The 21,786-nt window shown below is 40.4% G+C and overlaps 1 protein-coding gene across 7 annotated transcripts; it reads left to right on the top strand.

The window, feature by feature from the left end:
- Nucleotides 1-101: 101 nt before the first annotated feature.
- MLH3 (mutL homolog 3) lies at nt 102-21,321 on the top strand. 7 transcript variants are annotated; one of them, XM_040600310.1, is made up of 13 exons: nt 102-202; nt 1,151-4,506; nt 8,073-8,171; nt 8,825-8,895; nt 9,887-9,991; nt 12,066-12,138; nt 12,782-12,853; nt 13,825-13,933; nt 17,162-17,321; nt 18,505-18,528; nt 18,728-18,809; nt 20,093-20,244; nt 20,841-21,321. In XM_040600310.1, the coding sequence occupies exons 2-13, from the start codon at nt 1,224-1,226 to the stop codon at nt 20,925-20,927; spliced, it is 4,317 nt and encodes a 1,438-aa protein (XP_040456244.1). In that variant the 5' UTR covers nt 102-202; nt 1,151-1,223; the 3' UTR covers nt 20,928-21,321. The 7 variants fall into 7 exon arrangements, 6 of the variants coding, with proteins under 6 accessions (XP_040456244.1, XP_040456245.1, XP_040456243.1 ...); XM_040600311.1 differs by having other exon boundaries at nt 102-233; XM_040600309.1 differs by having other exon boundaries at nt 102-274.
- The last annotated feature ends 465 nt before the right edge of the window (nt 21,322-21,786 follow it).

Genomic DNA, 21,786 nt, shown 5'->3' with positions numbered 1-21,786 from the left:
GGCGGCGGGGGGAGGGGCGCTGCCCGGGTCCGGGCTCCGGCTGCCCTGGGGCGGCTCCGCAGCTCCCGGCGTGCACCGCGCGGCGCGCCTGGCCTGCTGGGAGCCGTAGTCGCCGCCGCCTTCGGCCGCGCCGGTCCCGTGTCCCCCCGTCCTACCGCACCGCGGGAGCGGCGGCCGCTGCGGCGCCGCCCCGCCCAGCCCGGTACCGAGGGGTGAGAGGGGCCGCGGGGCCGGTAGGAGCGGGATCGCCCAGCCTGGCAGCGGCGGGGCCCAGGTGAGGGGATGGGCCCGCTGCTGCGGCCGCCCTGGGCCCCGCCTGTGGCAGCGAGGCCGGGCGCGGGTCTCCGCTGCTCCTGGGGCCAGGCAGCCCCTTCGCCTGTCACGGAGGGTCTCCGCTGCCTCTGGGGCCGGGCAGCCCCGCACGCCTGTCACGGAGGGTCTCCGCTGCCCCTGGGGCCGGGCAGCCCCGCACGCCTGTCACGGAGGGGCCGCCGGGCCCGGGGCAGGGGGGGGGGGGGGGGGGGGGGGGGCCCGAGCAGCGATGCCGAGCTGCAGGGGAGCTCCGCGCCGGGGCCGTGAGGGGGAATGGCGCGCCCTCTTGAATGAGAAACCTGTAGGCATGAGGGACTTGGGAAGTAGTGGGTCCTTTTTCACATAACCAGCTTACTCAGCCATCCCACAGCCGTTCCCAAGCCTGCTGTATTCCTTAGAATTGCAGCAGATGTTCTTTGGCCGGAATGAGGCATTATGAGTTGATGTGAGGGTGCTGAGGTGAAAACCAGAGGAAAGCAATGCTCTGCCCAGTTCTTAGTGGTACTTTGTATTTTTTATACAAATAGAAGTAGAAACCTTTTACTTGCAGGTTCTTTGAGTTTTGCCTCATCGTGGTCGGAGTTTGGTTTGGGTGCGTTACATTTCAGAATCAAGTATGTTGTTAGTAAAGAGCATAGACTCATATTTTGAGCTTTTACCCAGAAGGCACCAATGATGTATAGTCAAAGCCTGAGCAGGAAAGTCACCACAGAACTAGCCTCTGAATACCTGAAAAACTGAGAAAAGTGTATTTATGAAGGTGAATGCACTCAATGAAAGTTTTTCCAGGCCTTTAATTTGTATTTCTTTTTTTTTTTTTTTTTTTCTCTCCATCCAGAGCATAATTTTAAGGAACATGGAGGAGTGAGCTCCTGGCAGTTTCTTGAATTTCTCATCAATCTGATTTTGACATGATCAAATGTTTGGTGGAAGATGTGCGAGCCAAGCTGCGTTCTGGAGTGACTATCAACTCACTGGGGCAGTGTGTTGAGGAGCTTGTCCTCAATAGCATTGATGCCAAAGCAACATGTATAGCTATCAGGGTGGATCTGGAAGCTTTTAAGATCCAGGTGGTGGACAACGGCTCCGGGATGGGGAGAGAGGACTTAAATCTAATGGGAAAGCGGTACTTCACCAGCAAGTGCAGCTCAGTGAGAGACTTGGAGAACCTGACATTCTACGGTTTTAGAGGGGAGGCTGTGGCAAGCATAGCCAACATGGCCAGTATAGTGGAAGTTTCATCTAAGACCAGCAGGACAGCAAAAACATTTGTGAAACTGTTTCACAATGGGCGAGCACTGGAAGTCTGTGAAGCTGAATTGAGCCGACCAAGTGGTGGAACTACAGTCACTGTGTGTAATCTGTTCCATCAGTTACCGGTGAGGAGAAAATGTATGGATCCTGTGCTGGAATTTGAGAGGGTGAGACAGAAAGTAGAGGCTGTTTCACTGATGCATCCCTCTGTTTCCCTTTCTTTAAGGAATGACATTTCTTGTTCTATGGTGCTTCAGCTCCCTAAGACAAGAGATGTATACTCACGATTTTGTCAAATTTATGGGTTGGGCAGATCTCAGAAGTTACGAGAAATAAAGCATAAGTCTGGGGGATTTGAGATAAGTGGTTATATCAGTACTGAAGGACATTACAACAAGAATATGCAGTTCTTGTATGTGAATAGAAGGCTTGTTTTAAAGACAAGACTACATAAACTAATTGATTTTTTATTAAGAAAAGAAAGTGTCATTTGCAAGGCAAAAAGTGGCCCTGCGAGCAGACAGGCTAGTTCAAGTCCCGGTCGCCATCGTTGTGGCCCGGAATTGTACGGGATCTTTATTCTCAATGTGACCTGTGCGTACAGTGACTATGATGTGTGTCTGGAACCTGCAAAGACTCTGATTGAGTTCCAGAACTGGGATGCTCTTCTAAATTGTGTAGAGGAAGGAGTGAAAATATTTTTGAAACGAGAAAATTTATTTATTGAACCGTGTAGTGAGGACATCAGAGAATTTAATGAAGATAATGACTTTTGTTTGCATAACGCTCCAGTTCTGAAGCCCTCAATTTCTGATGAGAAGAGTATCCAAGACAGTTTTAAGAAAGCGTGCAATGAAATTGCGGATTCCTATGAAATGTGTAACTTGCAATCAAAAGATGTAAAAAGGAAATCTGTTACTGCAAAGAAATCTTCAAATCTTACAGAGTTAAATAAAAATTTACAGGAAACTGAAATCACCCTGAATCAGAAGATTGCTGAACCATCTGATCCGTGTAGAAACAGTGAAGTGGAGATTTCACTGCCCAGCAAAGATGACACGACTGATTTCATTCTATCACATATCTCTGAGCAGGAGCCAAAAGACACTAACAGTTCCCAAAAAGCATCTGATACTCATCTGAAACCTTCAGAAAATCTTCGTTCCTCTTTCACTGGAGGGGCCAGATCAGAAATAAGAAAAATAGACTGTTGTGGTGACCTGCAGCATTGTGCAGAGAGTTACATAAAAGATGTGGAAAGCCAGCAAGGCAAAGCAGTGCACAAAAGTGATAAGGTCTGTATCTTAAATAATGATATTATTCAATTGCCATCTGAGGGAGAAGACTCTAATGAAACAGCAACGGAAACTGTTTCCGGAAGTTCATTGATGAGACTCTGTAATGCAGGAGGAGGAGACAGGGAAACAGTTGAAGTGACAGATGATGCTAGAAGAGGACCTGTTAGTTCAATACCGTTACGATTGTGCTCTACAGGCTTCATAACATGTGCTAGGCAAAGTGAGCCCCCACATGAATGTGAACAAACAGAAACAAATCTTGCGTTAAACATGCAGTGTAGGCCTGGCCCTGTCGGTGCCAAGGATATTTTTGGCAACAAAGTGAATTTTCAGATTCAGTCTTTAAATGGTAAGAATATTTCCAGTAATACAAATAAAGAATATCCACCTCCTCACACCAGAGAAGTACGCATGGCTCATGGTAATGAGTGGTTGGGGAAAAAAACTTTGTCAGATCAGGTGCATGAGGAGATAGCTATGCCTACTGCCACCGGTAAAAGACATGAGACATCAAATGTTACAGAATTGCCGCTGGCAACTTCTTCAGGTATTCCTCACTATAAAGTTACAAAAAGCCCTAGAAGACAACTAGCTGTGTCAAGATCTCAGCCCTCTAAGAAGTTGAGCTTGTCCACACAGCTGGGTTCATTAGAAAAGTTCAGGAGATGTTATGGGAGAATCAGGTGTACACTACCAACACCATTGTCAGAGCGGAGTGTAGTTGGTCTCCCGATTTTAAATTCACAAGCTAGTTGTGACTTTTCAAAGAATGAGAATAGTCACCATGGTAACTTGAGCACTTGTGAAACTCCAGCTGTGGAAGATAGAGATTCTAATAATAGTAGCCAAGTTTTTGGTTCTTTGGAAGAGACTTTATTCTGCATTGAAGAAACTTCACAGGACAAACAAGCTCTTTGTCAGAATCCTTTGACATTGTCTGATTACTCTCAGGTTAGTAACAAAAATGCAAGTTGTAAAAGATCTCCAGGATCGTTGTCGTCCAAACTGTCCAGGATGAAAGGTGGCGGCAAAGTAGAAGGACAACTTGATGAACAACTCCAAATAGGTCCAAGTAGAAAAGATTACTATTTTGATCTTGAATCTTCAAATAACGATTTTTTTTATAATACTTGTCAAACATATAAATCCTCAGTGGAAAAAATGGGGGGATATAGTTACAGCATTTCTAAGGAGGGTGCGTGCTGGCAGTCAGACAGTATAACAGAGTTCATGAAAGGTACTGTTAGCCCATCACCGCTCAGCAATGTAGAAGGGGAATGCACAGTCTCTTCAAGCAATATTTTATCATTACCTGCTAAAAAGGATTGTGCAAACATAATCTGTAAAGATAAAAGCACATTAGATGAATCCTCAGAACAAAATTTGAAAGCTACTGAGGTTCCCCATATGACCTTCCTAAGTAACTTGGAATTCTCTGCAGACAACACAAGCACAGGTGATCCCAAAAATGACTTACCTTGTTCTGACTGGCTGCAAGATTTTGATGTTTCATCGGGTAAGACAATATACATCAATAAAGCAACAGGACTGAGCACCTACAGCACTCCTCCTACGGAACAATTTCGAGCTGCCTGCATTCAAGATATAACAACAATGGCTGTGAACGTTGTTTCAGAGAATGGTAAGAGAGGTGGTGGTAAAAATGGGATGAGGAAAGCCATTTGTTTTCTGTTACGTACATAAAACATCTTGCTGGTAGCACCTGACTGTATACTGAAATAACTGCTGCCCTACGTGTAATAGCTGTATGGAAAACAGGAAAGTGTTGGGAACTATGGAGACAGTAAGACGTTAACATTCAAGATACTAAAAGATGACTTTTTAATAAAACAGTAAAAATAAATGTCAGCAACTTGTCAATTACCAGACAGCTGCCTAGTTTTCACTGGGCATCATGACATTTACTGTGATCACAGTTATATATAATTGATGTCATATATAAAATGAGAAACATACTTCAAAGCAAGCGTACCAGAAAAATATTGTGGTTTTTACCATTTTGTCCTAAACAGTTATGTTTTTAAGCATATGTTGTTACTGAGAGCCCCATATGAAGATGATATTTTTTCAATCTGCATAGACAATTTAAAACAACCTTTGGAAAATGAATTAAAATCTTAACTCTTCGTTGAGAATATGTAATCTCCTTTCTGCAGATTTTGGAAGGCTGTTCCTTCACACTTGGCTTTGTAGGAGGTGTTGTACAGTGTTGGTGGTGGTCTGATGGTGGAGCTTTTCCAGGAATGACAAGACACTACATTGCATTGTATTTTTCAAGGGTGTGGTGTTCATGAGTCTTCATTGATCTGTCTGTTGGGTCTAGCTTTCTGTGTCCTCCTGATCTGGCTCGGCAGAATAGTGTTTTTGATAATTCTCCCTTCCATGGACGTATCTTTTTTCAAAGTTGTTCTTTGTTCTGTCTATAGGTAGATTTTATGAGTGAAGATGCAGCTATTCCACATGTAGACTATTTGCTGCTGCATAATTTGCCCTGAAAAAGTAGTTTGAACTTCTTTCTAGATGGTTCTCCCATGAAATATTAGTCTAATCAATCATGACAGCCTCTGGTTTGTTTCACTTTTTCTGTTATTTCCTTCTTTATCACCAGTTACAGAAACACTGGTGCGGTAGGTGTTTCAGTTGTTAAGCTATTCCCTTTTAATGATAATAATTTATGCCAATAATTCTTAATATTTATGGTGTTCCATTTAAGTAAATTTGTTAGAAATTTGCTCATAAATGTCTCTGGTTTTATTAGGTAAAACTACTTGCAAGTGCAAATGTACTCTCCCAGACTAACACTTTTAATTTCTGTGGGTCAGTTGCCCACAGTGCTGTTTGGTAGCCAGCCAAAGCACTGAGATGTGAAGCTTGACCTTCCACCCAGGGCGTTTGGGTAGCACATTCATGTTTATGAAGAGAATACCTCATGTACCCTTTCAGATTATGTATATAGCCTGTAGTCTTGAAGATGTGTATTGTGTTGTATCTTTTTACCTTCAATGGCACTGTTCTTTCTTAGCCTTATCACTGGTGTTACTCTCCATCGTACCAATGGTGCCACTCTTCCTTAGCTCTGTCAATGGTGGTGTTCTTTGGTGAGATGTCTACTGCAGCTTTTTTTAAGTTGAAGGTTGGACCTCCTAGACCTTCACAGGGTGTTTGCACTGTGGCTAGACCCTATAGAGCTGTGGATTTTTGAAGTTCAACACAAACGTTCAGACACATTTTTCAAGCAAAGGATATTAATTCTTTTAAGCAGTAGGAATAAACATAGCTGTATCCTAATGTAACCTTCATGTCTCTTGCTGTTGAGCAGTTTTGGACTGCTGTTAAGACCCCGGAGTGGAATAATTTCTTCACTTGCTATGTATGCTTTCACTTTGCTTTTTAGAGTAATGTCAGTAACCCCATTGTGTCAACTTAGAATTTTGTAGCCCCATGATTTATTAAGAACGGCATCTCATACACAAATTTAGGGAAAGTATGTTGGTGGGTGACAGGTGGAAAAAGGTAGGAATAATCAATATCATCTTTTCCATTCCAGTGGTGGCCATCTGCCATCTTGTCCAGTCACAAGCCATGTGCTCAAGAGAAATGCTAGATTTTGTAGGTTAGCCTCAGGCATCTTTGTACTGATTAAACTGAGTGCTATGGGAAAATCCATCAGGCTTCATTTCACCATCAGATGCTTTTTTGAATAATTTAAAGCTATGCATTTGTAGGTTAACATCCCGGTTCAACTTGGTCTTTCTTATGCCAGCTACAGTTACATTTTTTGTTACTTTTATTACATTATTGACTGATGTGTCATTACAGTAAGGATATTTTAATGATCTAATTGAGGTTAGTGAAAGTGAATACTCAAGCATGGTAATTGTATGTGGTTTGCATGTATTAAGTAGATACATTATTATCCTCAGCACCTTTTCTGACGTTACTTGTCAGAAAAATCGTATTAATATCTCTGCCAGCTCTGAATTCTTACTGGCCTTCGGGCAAGGAAATCCTAGCTGTGTGAGCAATGTATATCCTGAACAAGGATTTTCCTGCAACAAGAAGCAGGGAGATGACTGTTTATTACATGTATAAAATACTGGACTTCTGTTCATATAGATCATGTATGCTTCTGTCAGCTTGAGAGATAATACCTTTCTGTGACAATAGCTATAAAAGTTCTGCCAGCGTCTGAATTAGCCAGCATTCTTCAATTGGCCACTTTACCAGGAATCATGTCAGGCCATCTTGTCCTCTCTTCTGGATTTTGTGACAATGGGATGCTGAGTTACTCTCCTGTGCTGGGCTGCCAGTTTGGATTCTTGAAAGGATTCTTGGTCCCCAGGGTAGGACTATCAGTGGTCCTTACTGGAATGGAGCCAACACTCAGGAGTCTACGGACTGGCCTAGGATCTCATAGAGCCTTTTCACACAGCTTATCAGCACGCAGCTGTTTTTCTTTGGCGTTATCACTCTGCCACTTTTCCTGAATGCACACCCTTAATTTCTCAGTAGAAAGGAACTTTATTAATTCATTATTATTTCACAAAGAATAGAAGTCTGAATTGTACCAAAGGAAGGGTGAAATGTTTACCACTGTGCTGGAAATGTGGGCCACTTTTCTTAATAATCTTGATAACAGTGCAGGTTTGTAATATCATTAAATCATTTCTGGGTGGGTAGGAACAAGTTGTTAGGCTAACTCTGATATCTCATGCAGTCTCACTGACTTGTAGTTTTCAGTTTTACAAGTTCCTGATAACTGTGATAAATACTGATAGGAGTGGTGATAGACTGACAGTTTTGCCACTCCTTAATGGAGGGAATTCAAGAGTGATTCAGTATCTGACAGACTCCTATATGCCTCCTCTTTTTCTTTGGGGATAACACTTCTGATTGCACTAATTCTGGAAATAGTTGTTACATTTTTAAAGCAGCAGCCAATTTTTAAGGACAGTCCTGCAGAAGCCACGGTACTATTTTAAAATGCATTTCCTGGTGCGAGTCTGGTAATTCTCAACTTTTTACATAAGCACTTTTAATTCTCAATGTTAGGTTGCAAAATCTGTGGGATACTCTTAATTTGTACAGGGCTAAACACAGGCTTATTTACAAGAATATAATAATTGTACAGCTTTTGTAATTTTGCATGCTGTTGAATCTACAGCAGTAAATTTGTATTGTGTTTAGGGATTCAGTTCAGGTGCCATCCCTTTAGAAGTGAGATTGTGCTACCCTTCCTTCCTAGACCTCGAAAAGAGAAGACTCTAGCAAGCCAGGATCTGCGAGGTAGGGCCAGCTTTCCAGGACACAGTGTTCTGTGGTAAAAACAAATCAAAGAATTCTCCCAGATGTCCCAACAGGAACCCAGAATTACTCAAGGTCTGTTAACAATGGGACCGTGTGAGTCATCTCAAATCTAGAACTGGAAAAAAAATATCTTTTAGGGTTGAAGGCAGGTTAGGGGATACTTATTTACAGGATGAAATACCCAGTTCTTTGTTGAATTATGTCAGTAGTTTAAAGAATAATTACCTACTCCCTTCTTTGTACTTGTTCCAACCTTGGAATGTGAAAAATAGTTTCAATCCTCACAACTTTTTTTGTGGTGGAAAGGATGAAATCATCGTTTTGGTATGTGGCTTTGTCCAGAGGGAGTGGGTAGCTAAACAGGTCTTTCTTCCCCCCTTCCCTACACCCCCCCACCCCCCATTTCCAGGGCCTGTTGAACTGTGCTGCAGCAGTCCGAAAGTTGCATAGTGTCCTTCCTAGTTAAAGCAGAAAGTTAAAGCCCAGTCTCACGTTCCATTATTTATTTGTACATTCTGCCCTTTTTATGAAGGAAAAAAGTAAGGTAATACTTGTGTGAGGTAAAGGTACCCAATGCACCTTCCACTGATGGATGGTGGTAGCCCCTGTGTTGTGTATGTGTTCTTTCCTAGATGCTGAAGGGGAGTCTCTCCAGTCGTTGCTTTCAGAATGGCATAATCCTGTTTTTGTTCCCTGCCCAGAGGTGAGTGTTATCTTGCATCTCATGCTAAGGTAGGAATCATTTTAGCCTTCGGTTATTTTCTGACATGGGGGCCAAAATTGCAAATACTGTAATAATTACATATAAGGTCTTCAGTGATATATTAGACTGTAGACCTGGCAGTTATGTGTTTTTATAGACTAAGTAGTCATGAATTTGTTCAAAGTCAGAGAAGCGGGTATCAGGCTAATCTTTTGCTTATGTTATTTCAAAAGCAAAACATTATTGTAAGCTGTCTTTCTTTCTACTGTCTAAGAGATAGTAATCTTAAAAGTTATCAAATGGCAGAATTGTAATATCGTGTCTGTTGTCTGTGGACAGAATTAAAATAATCCACCTTTCTTCTCTGGGATGCAATGGGTCTTAGAAGTGTATTTTACTATAATTGTTTTTATAGCCTGGCAGGATTATAGCATGTGAGAGGGAAACAATGTTGGAGCTTTTAGAAAAACTTCCTTTGTTGTCATGAGATAGCATTATCTTTCATCATCATGCTGTGTGTGTGTAAACATACGTATGTAACCATTTCCACCTGCAAACAATAGGGATGGAGTAGCAAACCACCTGCTGGTGAGTTTCTGAAAAGGAACAGTTTTGTTCAGTTGTTGCCGTGATGTGTACTCTGACTCATTTCAGGGTAATGCATCTTTTGTAATGCGATCCATTGAGAGCTCACGTAGGCTGATGATTAACTTCGGGTTTTCTGGTAGGTACTTGAAATCAGCTGAATGCATTGAAGTTAGCAGGTAACATCCAGATAGGAAAGTATATGGGGATGGAAGCAGAGGGTTTGTTGTGTGGTATCTTTAGCTAGTGCTATTCCTTGCAGAAAGCTTGGTTTAGTCAAAACACAGACTTAGTTCCAGTTTTTCTTAAAGCTGGTTTGTTGGGAGTATTTTATGTTTGTTTGGGTTGTTGGGTTTTTTTGCCATATCCTTTATAGCCTGCCTGATCTGTAATTCTGTTTTTACAGATTGCTGTTGACGTGACCAGCGGTCAGGCTGACAATCTGGCTGTAAAAATTCACAATATATTGTATCCTTATCGTTTCACCAAAGATATGGTTCATTCAATGCAGGTACTGTATGATCTGTTACTAGTTTTTACCGCCAAATTCCCATTCAGCGGATGGGATTTGCTGATGTTTCTGCCTGGTGGGAAAGAGGTATCCAGGGAAATAGTTCATATCCCTAATTTTCACAAACACCAACAGAATTCTTGGTTGCTGTGTGATACCAGCAGACATATGTCATGCCAGATCTTAGTATCAGCTTGTGGTTAATCAGCTGTCTGCAAGTGACTCTAACATTCCTTGACTTTATGGTTAAATCAAATCAAGAGGCAGCCCTACTACTGCTGCTTAGAAGCACTGTTAACTAAATGATATTTCAATGGGCAGTTTTTTATATTTATTGTAGGCATTTGTTTAGTTTGTACTCCTCTGAAATCTCTGTCCTGCATCTTCCATTTGTGTTGACCTTAGAAATTTAATTCTTCAGCAGGGTAATTTCAAAAGCAAATCTCAGGCTTCAGAGAAAGGCTTGAAATTTCACTTCAAGATTTATGTCTGCCCTAAAAAGTGATTCTTAAAAATGGCATCATAGCATCAAGTTTAACTGTTTTAGTGCTTCTTTATCAAATGTTTTGTATGTTAGCTTAAAAGCTAACGTAAATGTGTGGCTTCAATTTGCGTTCTTTGATGGTCTGCCTGGACAGAAGTGCCACAGTGGATTCTCTCCCTTTGTTGCATCCCAATAACAAAAGCCTTCCAGGCCCAGTTAGCATTATTCTCATGCAATCAGGATGCTGATTTGAGGTTGCAGGTTCTGACTGTGTGGGACATGGTAATGTTGATCTCCAGAGTGGACAAGGATCCAAATGATTCCCTTATTTCTGTTGTGTGTGCAAGAATAACAGGAGTAAATAAAGTTATTACAGTAAACAGGTTATGTTTCAAAAAGACAGGAGAGGAAAGCTGGAAAATGGAAGGTACCATTTTTCTGTTTATTCATAATAAGAACTATTCTTTAAAACTTACTGAGTGGTTCTGTGGTTAACTTTACCTGCGTAATGTTTTCCTTTTTATGTTTCAAAGGAGGTAAAGCTAGAAGAAATTACTACTTCCCATCCCTGAAGAAGCTAAACGCTACCTTCAGTGCCCTATTGTAATTTTTAGAATCTCCATAGAAAAGACCAAAAGCACAGAATGTTGCATCATACCGCAGGAAAAGAATAAATAGAATCATTAATGTCTTTCATTCCTGCAAAGGAATAGGATCATCTATTCATTTTTACCTAGGAGGTGAACAATGCACATGTTGTGAGACAGAGAATTCAGTGAGCTCTGTCTATGTGACTTGGGGAGAAATTCCTCCCTAACACCACATCTGTTAATTTACATCTAACAATAAGATACTGAAAGCATTGTGCATCCCTGCTCAGTATTCCCTGTAGCTGTGGTTCATTTCTGATGCTTGAGGGAAAGGTGAACTCAAGTCATAGAGGCAAATTCTACATCAGAAAATGAGATTTAAAAAAAAAATGCTTCCTGACTGCTACAGATGATCAGCACAAGTCCTTAAACACAGGACAGTTTAAAAAAAAAGGTTGTTTACATTTTCTTTTGGTGATAATCAGCAAATCAAATACTCAGAGTCGCCGTGCACAGCTTTAACTCCCAATTTAAGAAGGCTTCTACACAACCATTTAATCTATTAAATTCTGTAGATTTCCAGCTCCAAGTTAGAACAATTAGAGCTCTTGCCCTTTTGACTTTCTTTGAAAAAAATTTGATCCAGAATAATTTTCTTGGATATTTTAAAACTTTCTCTTTGTTCCAGACTAAATTGTTTCATGAGCAATTTACAGTCATTTGACCTTGTGCCAATATTGTATTTTGGCTTAAATAATTGCTGCCTTTTCCATATTTAGCCCCCCACTGTATTTATAAAGAGTAATTATATACCATCTCGGTTTTGCTAGGACAAATTCTTTAAGCCTTTGGGATTGGAAAAGATGTGGTTTCCGCTCTCCTAATCATCCTACTAGCTATTTGTTGCACTTGATCCATTTTGGTTGTTGTCTTCTTTTGTTTGTCTTAATTTTAAAAATTATTTTACCACTGAGTAGTGATTTTTCTGAGTATCTTACAGGTTCTTCAGCAAGTGGACAATAAATTTATTGCTTGTTTAATCAACACTAGGAAAGAAATGGATAAAAAGGCAGGTAAGAGTGGTTATTAACACAAAGTTGAGGCATCTGTCAGGTGCATTTAGACTGCAGAGGGAACGCTATCCTGTTTGTATTCTCTTCTTGCCTTGGGATGATACTGTGATTAGAGGAAAATGTTAGTCTTCACTTGAAATTTCCTGGATCTTCTTTATCTTTATTTTGGATGTTGTTGAATGTTCCTACTGCCTTCAGATTAGTGTTATAAAAATAGATTGTACTCAAATTACTAACATCTCCCAGATTCTGTTCACAGTGTCTGGACATATTCATTGTTGAAGCTTGCTGAAGCTGTACAAAAAAGGCATTCAAACCCAGTAGTTTTTGTAACATTTTTAAAGGCTGTATTAAACAGAACACTTTGTGGGTGACCTCAGCTCTCAATCTGGCGTTAGAAGATGTCCATAGACAAGAGTTTCTGACTCAATCTAATTACCTTAATTTAAACGCCAATTTGGATCACTAAAATTCTGTTCTGTAGTGACTTTATGTTCTGCCAACACAGCCTCCTCCTCACTTTATTTCTGTAAAACTGGTTGATAGTTATCTTCTAAATGTGGGCTGGCGGTCATTCTTCCCGACCTGTGCAGTTGTCTGGTGCAAAGTTGCCTATTTCTCATCTGTTGTGGTACATTTTTAGATGGAAACCTCTTGATCTTGGTGGACCAACATGCAGCTCATGAACGGATCCGCTTGGAGCAGCTTATTGCAGGTGAGGGTTCTGACAGTCTTGGGAAAAAAGATAATTAGTGCACATAAAGTACAAATGAGCTGTTTGGGATGTATAGGACCAACAGGATATTCGTGTCTCATCTTTATCCTGATCCCTAGGAGAGTGCAGACATTCAGTATGTATAGCAGTCATAGTATTGGCAGCTGAGAATTGTACAGTGTTTCCAAAAATAGAAGATACAGTCTTTACTGACAGAACTATCGAACGAAAATAGTCCTGACATAATGAAAGAGCAGGAAGACTGATAGGAAAAACAATGAAGAGGAAATAGAACAACATCAATAAGATTATATGGTTATACTGTGAGGAATAAGACATGGGATGCGGACGAAAAAGCATAGTTCATTTAGTTCCTTTTTAGCTGAATACTGTACTTAAAGCCTAAAATTTCCACAGTCTGAAACTGTTTGCAAAGGGATAATAGTCTTCTCTGTAAGCTCATTAGCCATCGGTTTCACTGTTAAAAAGCACAATAGTCATCCATCAAGTACTTAAAAATCATTGACCTTCTCTTTCATCAACAAATACTGCGCAGTTCCTGCAGAGAGGGTTCCGGGAACTCCACTCCTTTTGGTCCGGTAGTGAAAAAAGTTAAAGAGCGAAAGGAGAAACGCTTAATTAATAGTATTTTAATGTCATTTATATCAGACTTTTCTGTGGAAAAATTGCTCTCTCTGAGTTGGACTAAATATATCAGTAGTTTTTTTGCTATTTAGGGTGACTCTTTTTTGGAACTGGTGGGAAAAAACAAAGTGGCATTAACCAACCCTTCCCCAGAGACTAGATGTCTGGTTTGTGACATTCCCAGTCCTCCACAAGTTTCAGGAGAAGGCATTCTGTGGTCACTTTTTAATCCAAACAGAGGATTACATGCCAAACCATAGGGTCATTAAGGATAATGCCTGCGTAAATACTCAAAGAGGGAATACTTCTAAATGATTCATTCACAGATTCCTATGAGAAGGAAGCTGCAGCATGTGGCAAGAAGAAATTGCTGTCCTCCTCCATCTCTCCCCCTTTGGAAATTGAAGTTACAGAAGAACAAAGAAGATTTCTGCGGTTGGTAATGGCCAATAGCTCTAAACCTTTGGGGATGGCTCTGTTGACCAGGAAGATCTCTGTGCATTGCTAGGTTACCGTGAAGCTCAGGAAAGAAGCTGTTGATTCTTTCCTGAGCCGAGACCAATTGGCTATATCTGTGCCGAGGAAAATAGATGTGCTTCTCAGGCATGTTGTTACAACATCTCAAGACAAAACCCTGTGATATGCCATCTCGGTGCTGCCGCAGCGTGCTCTGCTTTCCCTGGGAAAGTAAACCTTCACGGGCAGGCCAGTAAAGTGCCAACGCAGTCTCCAACAGATCCTGCTGTCTGGGGCACAGGACTTGGGAGTGTACACCAGAGTGCAGTGCCCATAGTGTTGGTCTAGTCGCTGATTTAACAGGCAGTGTTTGGGAGGGATGGGGTATGGGAAGTCTGTGTTGTGAATCCTTCAAAAACACATTCTTTAATCCTAGGTGCCTGCCAAGCGTAACTAATGAACACTGTTGCCCAAATGTTTCAGAATGGGGGCCTAGCTACTATTAGGATATTTAACTTTTGTACCGCACGTTTAGATACAGATCTGTTCTTGGACTGTTGCAGACCTATTGGACAATAATCAAGCTTTTTTCCCAAAAATCCCTGCCTGCCACCTGCCGTATGCATTTATGGTTTCCCCCCCCTGCACTGTCCTTCATTTTCAGGTGAAGTACTATCTTAACGTTCACAGGACTACCTCATTATTCTCAAACTGCTCTTTTTTGTGATGTCTGTGGCAAACTCCACAGCTTTTAAATCACTCCTTGTTACGATTGTTGCCTGTTGTAGGGATACATTTGTTTGGTGTAAAGTCCTTTTTGGGCATATTCCAATCGTAACAGTGTCACTGCTATATTTGTTTGGTAACTCTTTTTTGACAGTGGCCAGTACCAGAAATTCCAAAGGAATGTGTAAAGCACTAGCCTTAGGGAAAAATGTGAGGTTGTAACTGTTGCTGTTCATAGTTCAGGAATATTTGGATGCCTTTGTTGTTCCCACCTCTGAATGATGGTCTTGCTAACCCCACAATATTTGCAGTGCCTCCTGATGTTTGCACTCATCTTTGAATCTCTTCAGCTTCTGATATATCTACTTTTGAGAGCAGATGGCCAAAATTTAATACAATATACCAAGTGAGGGTATCATGTTGATTTGTATGGTAGCTTTGCAGTTGTACCCATATTTTCTATCTATTATATCCACTCCTGATATTTTGTTTGGTTTTTTGGCTACTGCTGCTTGCATGAACTGCTTGTTTGTTGAATAGTCATGGCAATGAAACACACAGAGTTGTGGGGTTTTTTAGATTTTTGCTATTTACCTAGAAACCAGCAAAATGTGCAAATAGATCAAATTATTCCTGATAATTTGCATATATTTGTCTTTGGGAGTAGTGAATTTAGGTTTTTATGTCCATTTTTAATTATACTTTTTTTATTCATCATTTTTCTACTTTGTTTACATTCTGATTGAGTTCAATATCATCTTTAGTCTCAGCTAACCAAAATAATTTGTTTTCTACAAATTTGTCTGCTTGACCATGCCTCTTCTTTTCCATGTCATTGATAAACAATTACGAAGATACAGATGAGGACTCATGTTGAACACTGAACATCTGTTGCCAGCATACTTTTTTCCGTAGTTTCTAAGTCACAACAAATGTTACTCTTCTATCCACGACAACTTCCTGCATTTGCTTTTCTAGCTACTTTTAAGAGGCATCATCAAAGGCTTTTGAAAGACCAAATAAATTCTGTGAGCTGCTTTTCTTCATCAGCTAAATTACAAATAAACTGCAAAAATCAGAAAGATAAAGTAAATCAGAGAGGCATGGTTTTCTTTTAAGGACACTGGTTAAATTATTCAGCACAGTGGGATGCCAGTTGTAATTTTCCATTATTAAAAAAATTGATTCAAGAATCTTACTAGTGCTGGCTTACTGATGCTTTTATTGTGTTGCTCTTTAATTTATCGGTATTTATTGGCAGTTCATCTCTTTTCAATCATTCTGTGAGACTATCCTTACTAAAAATTATGAATTAAAAAGTACTGTGTACAAATCTAAATACTGTTATTGTTGCTGGCAGAGTATAACTATTCTGTGTTAAAATTGGATGTAATGAAATCAATCAAGTTCCCTAAAAGACCTTTCTCTTCAGCTCTGCTTGCTATTTAACAGTTCAGCTGGACCTCTGGTTCACCTGCAGCTTTGATTCTGTTATTTGTCCACCAAGCATTGTAGTAATGCATTGTTCAGTTGACTCTCTTGAACTTCCTTTCCCCCCAACACCCCCTTAAAAAAAAAAAAGAAAAGCCCTGATTGACTTCAATAGCTGCTTGGATTCTGTAATTTCACCACAATGGGCTTTTTCTGTCTTTCTTTGCTTTTGCTAAAGGCTATACTTGTCTTCCTTTTTTGGGTAGAATTACACAAGTCATCTCCATATGGAGGCTAATAATTGCATTATTCTCATGACTGACTTTAGTAAGTCTAGATGAGCTGCTTTTTTGTTCAAAGAATCTCTTTTCTAAAAAGAATCTTTTTTCTAAAACTGACCTTCACCAACTGTTTTAAGTGAATATTCCCTGAGTTAATAAACTAAACTATATATTGCTACAGTTGTTTTCATTTTGAAGACGAGTTCTCGTCTGACTATGAAGTCCCAGTTTTGCGTGTATTTTTCCATCCACAGGGTGAAATATGTCAGATCCACCAGAAGTTGTTCTTTCCTGGGTTCTCTTTGTTTAATGGGATATAAAGTTAATTATCATAAATCTCTTACAATATTTTTTCCATTGTAAATATTTGCTATTACATGTCAATTGAAATCACAGTTTTTTAGGTTGAACTGAAAGGAGTCTTTATGCTGCATAATTTCAGTATTTGGAGTGTTTGTGTGTTGAACCAGACACCTCATGCATCTTTAGTAAAAGACAGATTTATAAATATAGACATAAAGCTCCACATAATACAGGAACGCTTAGATTTTCTGGCTGTGGAACATGAAATATGCACAACTGACTGGAGTGAAAAAATGCGGCTGAATGTAGGCTGAAAGGGCAAAATTACTTGGAATCTCATGATGCATGGATTCTGAGATCGGAAACTTGCAGGAAGAAACATACATGTAGACTACAGAAATATTTATGTATGCTGTGGAAACATAGCTACTGTGGTTGATGTCTTTCTGGTATTTTTTTTCCTCAGATGCTGCTACAAAAATTTGGAGGACTTGGGTCTTGAATTATCATTTTCTGAGACCAACAGCTCCTTGATTCTAGTGAGGAAAGTGCCACTGTGTTTTATAGAAAGAGAAGCCAACGAATTACGACGGAAAAGACAACCTGTCACTAAAAACATTGTGGAGGTCAGCTGTGGGTATGGGTGAAATTCTGATACGGGGTCTTGTTCTGTGTTAATGGCCCAGGGTATTAGAGTATCTCTGTTATGAGGGAGACAATGAAGTCCCTTGGCAAACATGGGTGTCATCCCTTTTAATAGCTAAATAGTTCCACAGCTGAAGTCCCTGAACTATAACAGAAACAATAAGAGACTGTTTCAGACTTGGACTAGTGAAGAAGCTAAGAAAAACAGTAAATAGTACAGATGTTTCAACAGTTTACTGCTCATGAATGCTTGAATGAACAGTAAAATGATCACTATTGCCAATACAGAAATATTATTTGTTAAGATTTAAAGTTGTTGTCATGAAATCTCTGCATGGGCAGTACAGCTTTCTAAAAGCTGCTGTTCCAGATGTTCTGCAGTTTGAGGAATAAACTGCTGAACTGATTACTTGCAGTTCCCATTGCAAACAATTCTCCACAATCATAACTTCTTCAAGGACTCCTTAAAAATTGTTTCTGAAGCACTGTATTTAGCCCCTAGGCTGAGCCATTGTGAATCAGTCCTGTCTTCCCATACATCTTTTGATATGAAAAGAAGAAACAGAGATCATTAATCTGATTTAAATTTTCTTTTCATACCTTGTTATGATCTGGAAGAACTCAAAATGCAATCCCCTGCTGTGATTTGGGAGCCAAGAACACTAAAAGTGGTGGAGGAGGGGATCAGGTCTCTGCCTCGTGAGCACTCATTGTTAGTTGACGCCTCAAGATCTCATAAGCCTTTTGGCAGATCTCTTCTGCGGTCCTTTTTATTTTAATTAGGACTGGTAGCACCTCTTCATGATTGATTATGAATTCATTGCATTTTAGACATCAGAAATGAAACCCTCATAGACTATCATCCAAAGAATGGGCAGCTATTCAAAGATAACATGCATTCATTGCACCCTGAGGTATGAGAGTTCCATTATACCCATTCTACACATAGGAAACTGATGCAGACAGAAACCAAGTGATTAGCCTAAGGTCTGGTAAGGTATTTGTCAGAGGCCAGGACTTGCAGCTAGATCTTTCACACTGTGCAACAGCATCATTTTTCCTGGTTTTGGCAGTTACACAGTAAATTATACAGATGTGGACAAAGTAGGATATGGGTAATGAAAGGGAGAAACAGCAACTGATAATACCTTTTTTTCTTTCCAGGAGCTTATTCAAGAACAAGTTGAGGTGAGTTGGGGCTGCTTCTAAAACTGACTAATAATGCAAAGCTTACTGCATGAACCAAAGGGAGTGTGTTAAATCTCAAATGAGAGGTGGGCTAGATAATCCACTAGCTTTTCCTCATTTTTAGTCTCTCTTGTGTTAAAGTTCTTCCTTTTTCTCCTATTAAATGGAAAGTAAGATGATGTTCCCTTACTACTTTTAGCTAGTGCAGACCACAGGAGGAGGAGCACGAGGGCCACTGCCTCTGACGTTTCTGAAGGTGTTAGCTTCCCAGGCCTGTCATGGTAAGGAAACTGTACTTTTCTTTCATTCTTTTTTTTAACCTTTCTGTCTCTACACATCTTCCCTGGGGCAGTGGTTTTAGAATGTTTGCAGGAATTCTAGGATTAGTTTGTGCTTCAGAGGGAAGAGGAGATAAAGGTCTTTTCATGGACTGCACTGTGAGGGACAAGCAATGCTGCTCTGATTGATTCATGTTTTCCAACCCTCATATGAAACACAGATAGAATACAGTTCTGAGCTGCACTCATCCCTGTGAGCTCTAAACCACTCAAGTAACAGCTCTGTGAAGGGGCAAGAGGAGGTGCTAGAAGGTGCTTGAAAGCAAGTAGGAAAGATGACTTACAGACCCTTCCCAAAAAGCGTTTTTTATTTCATGTAAGTACCAAAAGTGCTAGTTTAAGTGTGCCTGTGACCTTTGAAGTATTTTTGGAAGGAGTTCATTAAGAATTTACATCTTCTAAGGGACTACGGCTTTCCAGGACCTGGAAATGAGCAGACCTTACATGTGTAGATGGCAGTAGCTCTAGTCTCTTGTGGCAATTCCTCTGCCATATACAGTATTAACAAGATTATGCTGAAGAGATAAATGTGAACCGAAAGCATCTGTTTTCACAGAGTGTCACTGCATTTTACAAATTGCAGACAGTATATGATTTTCTTTACATCTAAAAAAGTCCCATGGCTGAAAGGCAGATTGCAGATAGTCTTGTGCATCTGTGAAGACTAAAGGTTGTAAACACCTCTGAAATGAGTCCCTAACGCTCTGCTCTGATTTCCTTTGGATACCATTAAGTGCTCATTTCTCGGAAAGGACTTAGTGGCAGGGCTAGCATTTGGTCTTGGAACTGATGCCTGTCAGTGGCAGGCACATCAAACCGGTAAAGCCTATGGAACTGATATTAGGTGTCATCTTGGTTTTTGATTTGTGAACTGCTTATGTCTTCACCTGTAACACAGGCACACATGCACACACACATGTAAAAAGCAAAAAAACCCAAACATTTGCCTCTTGCAGTGTCATCTGAAAAGCCAAAAACTAGTAATCTTACAGTCCATCAGACCTAGGCTGGGTGAAGGTTTAGGCCATGGGAAGCTGATCCTTATGTAGCAGTCTGAGCTAAGCCCCAGGTCTGCCCTAATGCAGCCTTTGTGCTGCCTTTGTGCCTCCCCAGCTAATCTTTGGGAGCTGCCTTGTTTTTGTGAAAACCACAGAGTGGAGGGAAGTCAGCGGGGTGGTTTGAATTCTCTTTGGCAGCACATGGAAGAATTTGTATCTTTTTTTCAGGAGCTATTAAGTTTAATGAGCATTTGACTTTGGAGGAGAGCTGCAGGCTTATTGAAGCTTTGTCATCTTGCCAGCTGCCCTTCCAGTGTGCTCATGGAAGACCTTCCATGATGCCTCTTGCAGACACAGACCATCTACAGCAGGAAAAGCAGGTACTGTGTGGGGGACAGATATGCCTCTGATAATCCACACTCTGGATTATCAGAGGCATGCCCCATAGGTGTGTTAGAACTAGAAACCATCACCAATGGCTGTATCTTACTTGAATTTTTACATAGCTGATAGCTCTGTCCTGCAAACATTTTAGCAAGGACCTTACCATATTTCATTTGAATGGTCACATTGACTTGAATGCAGTCCACTTGTCCTTAAAAGTTAAGCATATATTTAATGTGTTTGCAGTTTTTAAGTGTAAAACTTAAAAAACAGGTAAATTCTGATATTCTGCTACTGGAAGAGATAATAATTAAACAAATGCCTGCTTCCCTGAAGTTTAAGGTGTTGTAAAAAGGGGGGAGGGGAGAAAGCAAAGCAATGACAACACTTTAAAAAAAAATTATTCCTTCTCCTTTGCTATTACTGTGCTATGTTAAGTTATGAAATTGGATTCTGTTGAAAGCCAGGTGGAACTTCAAATTAGATATTAAAAAAACTTGGGAATGACTGTATTAGGGCAACTGTGGAGGCACTGAAGCTCATTTACTTAAATGAGTTATGATTTAGTGCTGCTGAATTTTTCTCCCTCCAGCCTAAACCTAATCTGGCTAGACTGCGGAAGATGGCACGAGCATGGCATCTATTTGGAAAAAAAAACAACCCTAATCAAAAAAGTTAAGACTGTAAGCTGCAACCACTAGAAGTGTTGGTATGATCCAGGTGCGCCTGTTGTTAGCAATACCCTATGTGGAGCCAAGTTTCTGAGCCAGTGCAGTCACTGAACTCCTGCTCCGAGTACTGACCTAAGAAGCAGAGGCCAGGCAGGAGAACACAGCAGGAGGAGCCCACGCCACGTAGCCTGGAGAAGCATCTTCAACATAAGGAATTACATTGTAAGCCTGGGCCTTATGTCAGGGCTTGATGATCGGAGGCAAGGAGTTGCACCCTCTCACAGTTACTAAAGTGCTTTTTTTCGGCAATTAGAGCATGATTCTGCATAAGAGAGAAGACACTTTATTTTATAGTGCCTTGAAAATGGGGAGGTATTTACTAATAAAATTAATATAAACTCATTCCTTGGGCTCGTGGTAGTGGTTGGAATGAGGACTGACCAGCTTCATAGTATATACAGGCCAAGTCAGGATCAAAAAACATTCTTTTTTACTAGCCAATGAATGACACACAGATTTCTCCAGCTCCCTGAAGTTTGTGTTTTTGAGTGAGAGATTTCTAAATCTTAGTATAGCCATACATTCCCAGGGTACAGAAACTTACCCCCACAGAAATAACTAAATAGCCCATGGCATTTTTTTACAATAGGCAGAATTTTTTTACAGGTCCCAATTCTATTTTGCATCTCAGTCTAAGGTAGAGGAGTAGAGCTTATTTCACAATGGTAAAAGAAGAAGATGTCTTTGTTTAATCACAGAGATACAACTTAAAACCAAACCAGAGACTGACAGCTGCTGAATCAAAAGCAAAAGGAGTGGAAACTAATTTCATTTGATGCCTTACCTGTGGTGTAGTGTATTGCCATA

The sequence above is a fragment of the Falco naumanni genome, chromosome 7 (genome assembly GCF_017639655.2).
Source record: "Falco naumanni isolate bFalNau1 chromosome 7, bFalNau1.pat, whole genome shotgun sequence".
Classification (NCBI taxonomy): domain Eukaryota; kingdom Metazoa; phylum Chordata; class Aves; order Falconiformes; family Falconidae; genus Falco; species Falco naumanni.
The sequence above is the reverse complement of the archived record's forward strand: the minus strand, read 5'-3'. Positions and strand labels throughout refer to the sequence as shown.